This window comes from Pogoniulus pusillus, chromosome 1 (genome assembly GCF_015220805.1).
Source record: "Pogoniulus pusillus isolate bPogPus1 chromosome 1, bPogPus1.pri, whole genome shotgun sequence".
NCBI lineage: Eukaryota > Metazoa > Chordata > Aves > Piciformes > Lybiidae > Pogoniulus > Pogoniulus pusillus.
In genome coordinates this window covers 9252944-9267271 of record NC_087264.1, presented here as the reverse complement: position 1 = coordinate 9267271, position 14328 = coordinate 9252944, and the positions used below count along the sequence as shown (strand labels likewise).

Genomic DNA, 14328 nt, shown 5'->3' with positions numbered 1-14328 from the left:
AAAAACATGTGTCCTCATTGTTGTAAGACCTTTTAATAAGCAATAACTATGCATTGTGAAAAAATATTCTCTTATTGGGGACATTGAAATAAATTTTGAGGCTGATTTAATTCTCCTATAATATTTTATGATTTTGACATAAAATGGCTGTTGTATTAAAGTAGCCAAGAGAATATAGGGAAACACTTTCAGTTGACAGTCTCCAGCTGTAATTGATTTGTTCTGTCTGAGAGACAGACGTATTTATTGAAGAGCCATTTGTGAGGGCTGTTTCTAGATTTTGGAACAAAAAGACAGGAAAAATGTCTTCATATAAGCAAGTTCAGAGAAGTCATTGGTAAAACAGCTTCTTTTATGAATGGAGGTGTTCAAGAAAAGACGGGATGAGGCATGTAGTGCCATGGTCTAGATGACTGGATAGGGCTGGGTGATAGGTTGGACTGGATGATCTTGGAGGTCTTTTCCAACCTGGTTGATTGTATGTAAGAAAAGAGTATGCTAAAAATGTCTCTTCTCTTCCTCAGGTTTTGTCTTGTACTTACTCAGAGCTGGCACCCTGTCTTTAAAGATATATTTTTCATATTCATGAGCAGTGATTTTAATTCTTTTTATTCTTTTGAAGCTTACATGATTTCTAAGTCTCATTCTCAGTATGTATAAACTATAGGTATATTATATAGAGACTGTATAAAAAAAAATGAGGTAGCATACAACATTTCTGAATAGAAGTAGTACACACTCTCGTGCCATAACAGCTCATATTTTCTTACAGAAATGGTTCATAGAATTGTTTTCAACAGAATATAAGGTAATGATTGTATTTTTCCAGTAAAACAGTTATTGAAGCTGGTCTCTTAGAGTTAATTGGACATTCTGTGTTTCAAAAGTGAAGTGCACCCTGCTTCCAGGTGTTGTCTGAGGACACTAATGCTTCTACTCAAATTTGCAGGGGTATGCTGAAAAAATAAGACCCATGGTTCGAGACGGTGTGTATTTTATGTATGAAGCTCTTCATGGCTCCCCAAAGAAGATCCTTGTTGAAGGAGCCAATGCAGCATTACTTGATATTGACTTTGGTAAGTTAAATTCTAAACTCAATTTAAGTCCTAATCGATTCACTTTATTTTGATTTGTGTTTATATCAGCTTTGCAAAAAGCAGGAAAATAGAGAGACGTAATAGTCTTTAACAGAAACAGATCTCCCAAAAGTAAAGTGCAGTAAGCCAGAGGTTGTATCATTAAGATATTTAAGTGCTTAGGGTTAAAATATTGTTGTTTTTTTTTTTTTTAACTGAAGTTTTTAACAGTGAAATTGAAATTTCAATCCTGGTCTATTGTTTTTGCTTTTAAATGTGTGTGCATATTGCCATACATTCCAGGCACCCACTGCAGCGCTGATGAAATTATCCCTCTGCAGCAGAGGGGAGATTAAACTGGTGCAGATAACCCATAGTTCTAGCTTACTCACTTGATCTTTGCTCTTCCCTCTTGCCAAAAGCCTAATTAAACCACTTCGATCTCCCATGAACATGAAGAACTGAAGAGATCCAGGGTTGGACTTGATGATCTGTGAGGTCTCTTCCAACCCTGATGATACTGTGATCCTCCAATCCAGAATCACAGTGTAGAAATCATGAATCATCTCTTGAGACTTAGAAACTTACTGCAGAAATTCAGAGGCACTTGTGTAGAGCACTGGGAATGTCAAACTGTGACCTTTACACTAAGCTGTCTGTGAATGTAGTGTAAGTACTTTCTATGATACACGGGACAGTGAGAAAAGCTTTACACAGCAGTAGCATCCTATAATAGATGCAGTGTCTAATGGAAGCAGCATAGAGATTCTTCTAGATTTCTCCCTTGTGGGCAATCCTCAGTGAAAGCTTCAAAGGCTGAATACACATTGGGACAGATAGCATAGACTGGTTACCTCCTGAAGTAGGAGATTTTCTTATTTGTCTGTGTGAACATCTTGCGCACTAATATGCTTATACAAATTGCCAGGATGAGTCGACTATTTGAGTGGAAAGCCCTCCATGTTGAGGGGTTTCTCTGGAGCTTTAGAAGTCTTAATAAGTATTACTACAGGAGGGAGCAGTGTCAGGAAGCATATCTTAGTTAGTTCTCTGATAAGCAAAATGGGGATGTGTAGTTAGAAGAATTTGCTATGTTCTTTGGCTGCTATGTCACTTTAAAGTCAACACACAGTTCAAAATCTCCTTTCAGCTCATAGAGGAAAGTCAGTCTTTGTTCCTTATCACTGCTGAAACAGGGTCATGCTGTTGTTTCTCTGACAGGCACATATCCTTTCGTGACTTCATCGAACTGCACTGTAGGTGGTGTGTGCACTGGACTTGGCATTCCTCCCCAGCACGTCGGTGATGTGTATGGTGTGGTGAAGGCATATACAACTCGAGTGGGAATTGGCGCCTTCCCCACTGAGCAGATTAATGTAGGTTCAGCGTTCCAAAATACAATGCATACCATTTCCAAAACATAAGGTTGATGGAAGGGAGTAAGGTTATACCAACAATGAATAAACACCATCATGCCAAGCAATAGCACTCACAAAGAGGGGAGATTTACATAATAAGCTTCATGTCTTTTTCTTCAGAGGAAAGAAACACAAGTGTGGTAATGTTATCTGTTGTAATGAACAACATGAGAACACATTTTATCCTATGTAATATTGTTAGGTCCATTTCAGTGATGAGACCTTGTTGTGGGACATAACTGTCAGTGCATCACAGGAAAGTTTAAATTGCAAGATGCAAATTGGCTGCTTAACATCCTGTGTTCTAAGGACTGTGATTTAGACTAGAAGTGGTGTGTGCATCAGCCAGTCATGTACAAATTGATCAATAAAAAGAAGGGAAGATGTTTTGGTTCTTTTAAACTATTTTCATTGTCAAGAAACTAGAAAATTCAAGGTATTGATTATGAGCTATGCATGCAGCAATCTCTAGCTCAGTGAACTGAATCTAAATTAAGGAATTAGTAACTAAAAATCCTTTCTCTGATGGCTCAAATGAGTTAGTTTTGTAAATCATGAGCGTAAAGCTTTTCTCCTTCATTTGTAACACATTATAAACGCTGCCGGCCCAAAGGGAACAGTTGCTAGTCTCATACTGTGGTGGAACCAAGGAGTATGTTAACCTAGACATTGTACAAGCATTGATCTTATCTCAAGATTTACAGTCTTGCCCTGAAAAAAACAATAGGTGCCAAAAAAATAGAAGAACAAACTAAATGGAAACAAAATTAAAGCAGGGGTGGGTTCTCGAGGGAAATTTCTAGTCAGATGAGGGAGGAAAGTGTCTCCTTGGAACAAGTAATAGTCATGCCAAAGAAATATTTTGGAAGTGCCAGTGAGTAAAACACACAAATCCTCTGCACAAGGGGCTTTTATCTCCACCTTTGTTCCCTCCTAATGAAAGTTAAGTAAAACAAGTTCCCCTACATTAAAAAGAACTTTGAACAACTCTCTTGTTCTTGCTCTTTGTATTTGCTTCTATTTGTGTTCCTACTGTTTTTCCAGTCAAATACCATCAACACTCTTTCTGTCTTCTATTAGGAAATTGGAGATCTTTTACAGTCCCGTGGCCACGAATGGGGAGTCACTACAGGCAGAAAGAGACGCTGTGGCTGGTTAGATCTTGTCACTTTGAGATATGTTCATATGATCAACGGATTCACTGCGTAAGCATCACAGATTTTGCGCTACATTTGGAAGTGATAATTTTGTGCTTCGCAGAATAAATATGTAGGTAACATCAGTATAAGTACAGTTAAGTGTTACGTTTTAAGCACTAAAGTAATTCACAGTGGGCAGCTGAGAATTGTCTTAATGCTGACAAATCTCATTCCATTCAACTTGTTTTCAAATCCAGTGATTTTACAACATCCTAGAACTTTTTTTTCATGTTTGCCCTTTGTTTACATCAGATGGCCAGTATGGATTGGATAAATATATCCATTTCCTCACAGTTTGTTCTGGTGCCTTTGGTCCAGTGCTTTCATACTGACTTATGTCATGATTCAAACCACACTGCTTTTGAACTTTGACTCTAGTCATTGGAATGGGCTGCCCAGGGAGGTGGTGGAATCGCCGTCCCTGGAGATGTTCAAGAAAAGACTGAATGAGACACTTAGTGCCATGATCTAGTTGATTGGACAGGGCTGGGTGATAGGTTGGACTGGATGATCTTGTAGGTCTCCTCCAACCTGGTTGATTCTATGATTCTAGTGATTGTAGGACCAATTCTGCATCATTTAGAACCACTACCTCTAAGTGAAGTGTAATGACACAATGTACAGCAGCTGGCACTGCTTTCATTCTAGTCCTAACAGGTTCACGTATTTACAAAGATGTAGTCTAATATTTAATAAATTTTGTTTTTTATAGTCTGAGACTTATTTTTAATTGGGGACTGAGCTGCTTACTTGGTTGATAAATTTATTTCATAATTAAGAATATATATGAAATTGACATTTTAAAGGAAAAGTGGCTATTCAAAGGAAATCTTCAAGACCACAATGTCATCAAGCTAGCTTATGTCTAATTCTAAAATGTTATTAACTATCACAAGCAAATTAATTACCAATCTGTATTTTCAGCAAAAGTTGCAAAAGCATCATTAGTTTTGTTTATACAAAGTGTAGGCTTAGTCATGCATTTAGGCAATCTTGTTCATATGCAAACATGTGACCCCAGGCATTGTCAATATCTGTTAAACTGAGTTGTAACAATATTGTTTATGCTACTGATGTTACAAGGAACAAGAAGCTTTTTTCATTAATGCAACTGAAGAGTTTAAAATCTTTTTAAACTTGGATTTCTAATTTGCTTTCATCTACACAGCTCTAATTTATGTGGAAATAGTATTGGGAGAACATGATATTTCCTTCCATTTCAGATCTATGCAATTACTGCATTTCTGTTATTTCTGGTAACTCTGACAGTTAAAAAAACATGGGGAGAGGAAAACTTCCAAAACGTTCAAGAACAGGTTCCATGCTGCTTCTTTCTCAAAAGACCTTTTTATTTAAGCATTGCATTCATTGTATGCTTAGCATATATAGCATGGATTGCTAGGTACATTACATATCTACTACTTTCATTTTACCAAGCCAGGTCTGGCATACTGTTCCCAGAGAACTCAAGTAGTTTTAAAATGCAGAGTGTTTTCTGATCATGGAATACTATGATGCCATCTTGAGGTTCTATTTTTGTGTTCCAGTGTGTTCATTCACTGAAATGAAAAAGGCCCATTAATCTGACAGTCCTGACAGCACAGCCCAGACACTGAAATTCACCCTAGGATCCTTTCTGCTGGATTCTATATGTGATTTTAGTAGCCAAATTATGCTTGTGAAGTCTGTTCTTAGAAGTTTTATTTTAGTGAGCAAGCCTGTCTTTTAGTTGTTGTGAATCAGTAGGAGTAGCAGAAACAATCACTAAGTAGTGATGTAAAGTGACAAAACATAGTACACACCAAAACAAAGCCCACTAAGTACCACTTTAGCCTGCATTTTCATGCATTGAATGAACACTGCACCTCTGAGCAGCCAAGCATTTGGAAAGATGTCTTAGTAACTCAGTCACATATTCATCCCAGAAGTGTGAATTCAGTTAACAGTGTTCACAGTTTCATATATTTGTGTATATTTGCTTGCTGGGTTGCCTGAACTGAACCTATGAATATAAAACTAGGAAGGAAAATTTGAAGCAAAAGAAAAGGTGGAAAGTATTATACTCATCAGGTGTGTAACTGATGTTTTTCTGTACAGCTTGGCATTGACAAAACTGGATATTCTTGATGTCCTTGATGAAATCAAAATCGGTGTTGCTTACAAACTGGGTGGAAAAAGAATTCCGTATGTTCCAGGTAGGTGTTGAAATAGCTGTTCATTTTTTCTCTTTCCTGTCTGTTAAGTCATAGCTGTTGGGAAAGGCTCTTTGCTTTTTAAAATCAGGCTTGATTTCTTTTTCTCTTCTGTGGAAGTCTGGAGAAGAGAAGACTTAGGAGGGGATTTGATAAATGTTTAAGTATCTGAAGGCTGGCCAGGAGTGAGAGACAGACTCTGCTCACTTGCTCTCTGGGATAGGACAAGGAGCAATGGGTGTAAGTTGCAGCAAAAGAGGTTCTGCCTTAACACAAGGGGGAACTTATTTACTGTAAGGGTCACAGAGCACTGGAACAGGCTTCCCAGAGAGGTTGTGGGGTCTCCTTCTCTGGAGACTTTTAAGGCCTGTCTGGATGCATTTCTCTGATCTGTCCTATATTGTGTGGTCCTGCTCTGGCAGGGGGGTTGGACTCGATCTCCTTGGGTCTCTTCCAACCCCTGACATCCTGTGATCCTGTATTTGCATAAAGACTGCTGTCTTGGTGTATTATGATTTTTTTTAGTCATCTGTGTGTGGGATGACAGGAAGTTCAGAGCAAATAGAATCTTGTGTTAGGGCTTCTGTGGCTTGTTCCAATAGATTTGGTTGGTTTGGAGTGGTTTGGTGTGTTGTTTTGTTTTTTGGTTTTAGTTTGATTGCACAAGGAGTCTGAAAACCAGCAAGACTGAAGTCAGAGATTGTTTAGTATTGGCAACAGTCTTTAATGAAGCAAATGTAGAAGTAGTGCATAAACCATGCAGCAATGAATAACAGCATTGTTGTTGACATTTAAAATATGCCATAAAATATATACTACTTACTGTAAGATTCATAAGATCCATGTGATTTTAAGAGGTAATAATACGTAATTTTCTTATATTAATGCTGTTTTCAAGATACCTGTAACAGTCCATGCCAAATCAGGGCTTTGTTCTGTTGACATGGGGGATTCTGGAGGCACCAGTGCAGGGTTCTGCACTTTGGCCACAATAATCCCAAGCAGTGCTATAGGCTGGGGACTGAGTGGCTGGAGAGCAGCCAGGAGGAAAGGGACCTGGGGGTACTGATAGATAGTAAGCTGAAGATGAGGCAGCAGTGTGCCCAGCTGGCCAAGAGAGCCAATGGCATCCTGGCCTGCATCAGGAACAGTGTGGCCAGTAGGACAAGGGAGGTTATTCTTCCCCTGTACTCAGCACTGGTCAGGCCACACCTTGAGTACTGTGTCCAGTTCTGGGCCCCTCAATTCAAGAAAGATGTTGAGGTGCTGGAACATGTCCAGAGAAGGGCAACAAAGCTGGTGAGGGGCCTGGAGCACAAATCCTATGAGGAGAGGTTGAGGGAGCTGGGCCTGTTTAGCCTGGAGAAGAGGAGGCTCAGGGGTGATCTTATTACTGTCTACAACTACCTGAAGGGAAGCGGTAGCCAGGTGGGGGTTGGTCTCTTCTCCCAGGCAACCAGCAATAGAACAAGGGGACACAGTCTCAAGTTGTGCCAGGGTAGGTATAGGCTGGATGTTAGGAAGAAGTTCTTCACAGAGAGAGTGATTCCCCATTGGAATGGGCTGCCCAGGGAGGTGGTGGAGGCACCGTCCCTGGGGGTCTTCAAGAAAAGACTGGATGAGGCACTTAGTGCCATGGTCTGGTTCACTGGATAGGGCTGGGTGATAGGTTGGACTGGATGATCTTGGAGGTCTCTTCCAACCTGGTTGATTCTATGATTCTATGATTGGAAGCAGTCAGCTTTCCCACTATTGATGGTAGTTCCTGCCTGTGGACACTGAGAATTCCAGTGAGGAAAAGCATGGAGATGTCTGTTTCCAGTGAACTTACTTCATAAGGATGAAAACTTTTGAGACAGTATTACCTTGGCTTCAGGAGGGTTTCTATTTTATGTGCAAATCTGAAACAAGAAGTGTAACTACTGTGACCTTCAAATAATTTGATTCCTCAGAAAAAGTTGCCTAAAGAGTGTGCATCCTCACCTAAAGAGTGTGCACCCTACACTGTGTCACCTAAAGAGTGTGCATCCTACACTTTCTAGAAGGAAACAGGATTCCTGGATCCTCTTGAAACAGAGTTACCTTCTTAAGTAACAACAATTAATCAAAATTAAGAATGACTTAATGAACCAACCCAAAGATGGTACAGATTTTTCATATATCACATTTAAAATGGTGTCTCAAGATTGTGGAGAGCAGCCAGGAAGAAAGGGGCCTGGGGGTACTGGTGGACAGTAGGCTGAAGATGAGCCAGCAGTGTGCCCAGGTGGCCAAGAGAGCCAATGGCATCCTGGCCTGGATCAGGAACAGTGTGGCCAGTAGGACAAGGGAGGTTATTCTTCCCCTGTACTCAGCACTGGTCAGGCCACACCTTGAGTCCTGTGTCCAGTTCTGGGCCCCTCAATTCAAGAGAGATTTTGAGATACTGGAACCTGTCCAGAGAAGGGCAACAAGGCTAGTGAAGGGCCTGGAACACAAACCCTATGAGGAGAGGCTGAGGGAGCTGGGGTTGTTTAGCCTGGAGAGGAGGAGGCTCAGGGGTGACCTCACTGCTGTGTACAACTACCTGAAGGGAGGCTGTAGCCAGGTGGGGGTTGGTCTCTTCTCCCAGACAGCCAGCAACAGAACAAGGGGACACAGTCTCAAGTTATGCTGGGGGAAGTATAGGCTGGATGTTAGGAGGAAGTTCTTGCCAGGAAGAGTGATTTGCCATTGGAATGGGCTGCCCAGGGAGGTGTCGGAGTCACCATCCCTGGAGGTGTTCAAGAAAAGCCTGGATGAGGCACTTGGTGCCATGGTCTAGTTGACTGGATAGGGCTGGGTGCTAGGTTGGCCGAGATGATCTTGGAGGTCTCTTCCAACCTGGTTGATTCTATGATTGTGATAGTCAAGAAGTGTAAGTGGGCTCTTCTAAAGTGGAGCAGCTAGAATCAACTGTGACAAAAATTATTCTCCCACAGCTAACCAAGAGATATTACAGAAGGTGGAAGTAGAGTATGAAACGATGCCTGGGTGGAAGGCTGACACAACTGGTGCACGAAAATGGGAGGACCTTCCCCCTAAAGCCCAGAACTACATCCGCTGTGTGGAAAACTATGTTGGAGTACCAGGTAAATCTTTCTGTAGGTGTACATATCAGGATGCCACAGCAGATAGTAACAGTGAACAGCTTAAGTGCTCAGATTGTTGGTCAAGGACTGCTTTGATTTGGGCAGGAGGCAATGGACCAGTGCTTGGGCTGCTGCTAACGTTAAATGACAGCTTGCTAAGGAGCAGGAAAAGATGGTGGTCTTCAGGCAGATCTGCAGTGTCACATAGAGCTCCAAGCTGCTGTTGACAAGGATTTAACCTGAGGAAAGATAAAAACGTGTGTTGTTCTTGACAAAATGCTGCCTTCTATCAATGAAAACCTGATGATCTCTGTACCATGTTTCAGTGCATATCCTGGTGTCCTTTCCCTGATTGTATAGCCCAGTTACTCCACTTTGGTTGGAATCTTAACATGATCCAGCTCCTGAAACTAAGCCATCCAGTTTTCCTCAAATCTAACTGCTAGAGCTTTGAGGTGCCAAGAGCTAGTTATGGTATGAATAGTGGAATTTGGAATGGAATTTCCACAGTACCAAACTTAAAAAGCTGCCACGTGTGCATTTGTTTTCCACAAAGCACCTTAAAGGTCACATCTGAGGACTGTGGGCTGGTTGCAATTGTGTCAGGTCCAATACTGTTCATGGATTAGTAAGCATCTGATAGCAGAGCCTGAAACTTGGTGGATGGTTTATATGTGGTCGTGGATACAGGTTCAGGTGATGTGATATGTGAATTAGGCTCCCTTCACTTGATTTCTCTGGCTCTCAGTGTGAAGGCACGATGCCTTGTTAAGTTGGATGGGAAAAGGTGACCTACCTAGAGTCAGTTTTATAGTATCCATGGTCAACAAAAGCTGTAGCAGGACAATTACAGGGTGTTATTTGGGGTGGCTGTTCACAATGGATAATGGTTTTGACTGCAGCCTTACATTTAGCAATATAATAGCATATGTGCATCACTATCTCCTGGTCCACATCAGGAAAACTTCAGCAGAGCTTTCACTTCTCTCTTTTTGCCTAGCATTCTGTCTCTCAAGAAAAGGGCAGTTAAATATGCAACAAAGACACTTGATCTTATGTTAGGCCTTCTCTCTGCAGTGCTTTGTATTTGTGGTGCAATTATTTCTTGCTTTCCAACTTCAGCATCCTGCACTTCTGGTCAACAGGAGTAAAGTAATTTTTGACAATAGAACTTACTGGCATTGTGTTTCAGCACAAAGTTGGCCAGTTTGTAGTGAAGCATGATGGTAGTTGAAAATCACTATGATTCATTGGTTATAATGTTTCCTCTCAGTAATTGTTCTAATAGATGTGTTTTCCTCCCTAGTTAAATGGGTTGGAGTTGGAAAATCAAGAGAGTCAATGATCCAGCTGTTCTAAAGGAATGAAGAACTTCAGTGAGAAGCACAATTTAGCATTCATCTGTTCCTTACTGCTTCGTCTTCAAATGGAGATGCTATTTAAACCCGACATGTTCTTCTTGAAATTGAATAGAAACAAAACATATTCTATGTTGTAACATTTTATTTATCTTTAAGTTCTCAGTAAATTCAGTGTAAATCTCCTTGGTGACCATCATAAAAAAAAAGACAAAAATATCCTTAACAAAGTAAGTAGATTTTTTAATTTGAGCCATGTTACTATTTGAACATAATTTCATCCATATTAGAGCTACTTCTTGCTGAAACTAGTAGTGAGCCTTTTCAGTAGTTACTGGGTAACTTTAGAATTGTAAAGCTTGGATTTGTTCTTCAAACGTTAAGATGTTTCTGTGTCTGGGTTGGCAGTGATGAGAGAAACTGTGCTTAGATTGGTTGAATTATAACAGATTGCCAGGTTTTAAAATACAGGGAAGTGGTTTTGAGTGCACAAAGTAAATACAAATATCTATAATGAATGAATTTGGTGTTTTTTTAATAGCTCTCTAAAATGAATGGAGAGCAGATAAAGTACTTTTGTCACAGAGGCTATCCTAATAACTGAGATAACATCTGTAGAGGGGCCACACTGGAGCAAGTTGACGTGTCTAATCATGCTTTCAAATGTCCTGTGTACTAACAAACCATCTCCCTGGAGACCATCAGATGTGCAGTCTCTTTTATTTGCGAGTAGGGAGGACACAAGTGATGGTGGAACAGGGAGAGTCTTCAGGGGTATGAAACAGAGAGCAGAGACAAGACAGCACACTCTTTTTTTTCTTGGTGAACTCAAGACATTTCTTCCTGCTAGTGCAATGATAGTAGTTTTGAAAGTTTTACTGCAGTTCTCTGAGGAATTTGGGACTTGTGGCTCTAAGACACACTCGTTTCCACAGCTCCTGAGTTTCCAAGAATAAATCAATGCATGACTTAATGATGACTGCTGCAGTATTTACACCCCTCACACTTTATGACCTTCCTCAGCAAAATGTAATACCTATTTATAGAAGGGGATGACATGTGGCAGCCAGGGTTGAGACATGTAGAAGCCATGGGAAGGTCCCAGAATCTTCAAAAATAACACTTGGGGTTTTTTTGTGGATCTCCTAATTTATAATGGCTATGCTTTGAGAGCTCTCAAGAAAAATACCTACCTCTTGTAGATGGAAAAAACCAGACATCAGAAATGGAATTATTTCCTAACTGCAGCATTTTCTCAGTGTTCCTTTTCTATAAGTGTCTGAGAGCTGTAATATTTTTGTATAATTCCCAGAGGCTGTGGAAATGGCATCACAACCTCAGTAACACCACTGTGTAGTGTGTGGAAAATACCCCTTTTCTAAGATAGCCATCAAGGATACAAAAAAATGACATTTTTACATCAGAGATGGGGGAAAAAGAAAAACCTGTTTGGAGTACCTCGTGTCATACTAATCCCCTTTGCCTTTTCTCACTCTGTATTAAATAACAGTTAATGTTCAAACCCATTTGTGTCAAGAAGCAATTACAAAAGTACCGGTACAAGCACCTAGCAAGCACTAAATTGAACTGCTCACAGACACGCTGCTGCTTGTGAAGCAGAGTTCTTGCACCCTCTGGCTGCAGTGCAGTCTCCTCATACGCCAGCTATCACGGACTATGCCACTAGTAAATACCCAGTATGTCTGAACATAATAGCCCAAAGTGAATCCTTAATTCAGCTACAACTCCTTTGTCTATCTTCTGACAATTGTTTCCTCTCCTTGCTGCTGTTTTTGCATTCTGTACAACGGCAATTAGGAATACATTCTCACCTCTTTTACACTGCTTTTTGGAGGTCTGGGAGTCAAGCCCTTCAGTCCTTCCTCTGACATTGAGGAGGAAGCTCTCCCCCTTATATTTATGGGTATTATAATGAAAGAGCAATGAGATTTCTGACCTTATTTAATGTTTGCAAAGCACTTCTGAAAGGTGCTTGGTAAGTGCTAATTATTACAAGCACTGTGAAATGTGCCTCATTTATATGAGGTAATTTAAGCAGAAAGATGAGTGGAGGTAGAGTAATTAAGTTTTGTTTTCACATGGCTTAACCTTGTGACATTTGCCTACTGGATGATGGAGATACCTTCCTTCTCATGGCTCCATCTTCATCAATGCATTTGTACTAGGAGGTTGTAGCTATATTTAAGTTTTAGTTGATTTGCAGGCGAAGTCCTCAATGAACAAGCCACTCAGTGTGCTAAGTAACTGGATTAAATGATCAGCTCTAAATGAAGCTAGGTTTTATAGCTTAATTTTCACGAGATTACTTTCTCTTGTTCTCCTAATCTTTTTATTTTCCATTAAGTACTTTTTACCATTAGATTCTTGTTGCCTGTCTTTGCATTCAAGGATTCATCAAAAACTCAGTGATGCTGTCAGTGGGCATGATGTAATAGGTGATTATCCTGTGACTTACTCTGCTACCATAAAAATAATACCATGCATTTTGTTTTGTAGCATGGATTTTTAAATGAAGATTCTACTCCAATTGAATTTTGTATTTGTTCTCACTGACTTAAATGTGAGTAAGGTCAGGCTTTTATCAAAAAGCTCCTTAATCTACCAAGTGACACAAAGCTTAATAAGAAGATTTTTATGTAAATTTGCTTTCATTTTGGCTCTTTCCCATATGTATCATTTTGTACTGTTTGGGGTGTCATTTTAGCAACAATCACCATGATGAATTTAATTTCTTCTTTCTCCTCGGCCAAATGCAATAATAATGACTAAAACTGTTTGGTGCATCATCCTGGTAGATATCTGGATGGAAGAATAAGGGGAAACATCTACCAATATGGCAGAATTTGTGGCAAAGGTTATAGATTTGTAAAGGCAGCAATCACTAATTCACTCGTGCACGTAAATGTATTGACATGTTCTCACATTGACCTTTACCATGTGGCCTTCATAGTCAGGTGTATGCTTCCTAACACATGCAGTGTAGGATTTTAAGGCTTTTGTAATTTTTCATTTGGCTATATCTGGTCTTACAGTTCTGGCATAATGCATTTTCTAAAAGAAATGGAAATGAAGCATTTCCATAGTAATGTGCAAAATAAACTAATGCCTTATGCAGATTTTTTCAGATAAGTTTTGAATCCATTTTGTCCTGAAAGACACATTAAAACCAATTTAAAGTAACAGTGCTTGATCTCTATTTCTCCCTTCTTTTTTCAGTTTTTTAACACCATATACTTCATACAAAAACTCGTTTCAACATTTCATGGATAAGTAACTAGCAGTGTTACTGAATGGCTATTTTCCTTCAATCTATGGACCATATTCTCAGAGTTTTGCCCTTTATTTGACATTTCTCTATAAACTTTGTCACATTTTCCCATTTACAAACTGAGCAGTTTACAAACCTTTACCACTGAGGATTCATGGTTCATAGAATCATCCAGGTTGGAAGAGATCTCCAAGATCATCCAGTCCAACCTAGCACCCAGCCCTATACAGTCAACTAGACCATGGCACTAAGTGCCTCAGCCAGGCTTTGCTTCAACACCAGGGACAGTGACTCCACCACCTCCCTGAGCAGCCCATTCCAATGCCAGATCACTCTCTCTGCCAACAACTTCCTCCTAACATCCAGCCTAGACCTCCCCTGGCACAACTTGAGACTGTGTCCCCTTGTTCTATAGCTGGTTGCCTGGCAGAAGAGACCAACCCTCACCTGGCTACAGCCTTCCTTCAGGTAGTTGTAGACAGTAATAAGATCACCCCCGAGCCTCCTCTTCTTCAAGCTAAACACCCCCAGCTCCCTTAGCCTCTCTTCACAGGGCTGTGTTCCAGGCCCATCACCAGCTTCATTGCCCTTCTCTGGACATGTTCCAGTACCTCAACATCTCTCGTGAATTGAGGAGCCCAGAACTGGACACAGAACTCAAGGTGTGGCCTGAGCAGTGCTGAGTA

At 40.4% G+C, this 14328-nt stretch overlaps 1 protein-coding gene across 1 annotated transcript in view; it reads left to right on the top strand.

Annotated features, from left to right (window-relative positions):
* Positions 1 to 13554, top strand: part of ADSS1 (adenylosuccinate synthase 1) — a 33369-nt gene extending 19815 nt beyond the window's left edge. The window contains exons 8-13 of the mRNA XM_064163017.1: positions 950 to 1076; positions 2298 to 2452; positions 3575 to 3699; positions 5791 to 5888; positions 8846 to 8995; positions 10302 to 13554. Coding sequence (XP_064019087.1) covers positions 950 to 1076; positions 2298 to 2452; positions 3575 to 3699; positions 5791 to 5888; positions 8846 to 8995; positions 10302 to 10354 — 708 coding nt within the window. The 3' untranslated portion in view covers positions 10355 to 13554. The remainder of the gene's footprint in view (positions 1 to 949; positions 1077 to 2297; positions 2453 to 3574; positions 3700 to 5790; positions 5889 to 8845; positions 8996 to 10301) is intronic.
* Positions 13555 to 14328: the final 774 nt, after the last annotated feature.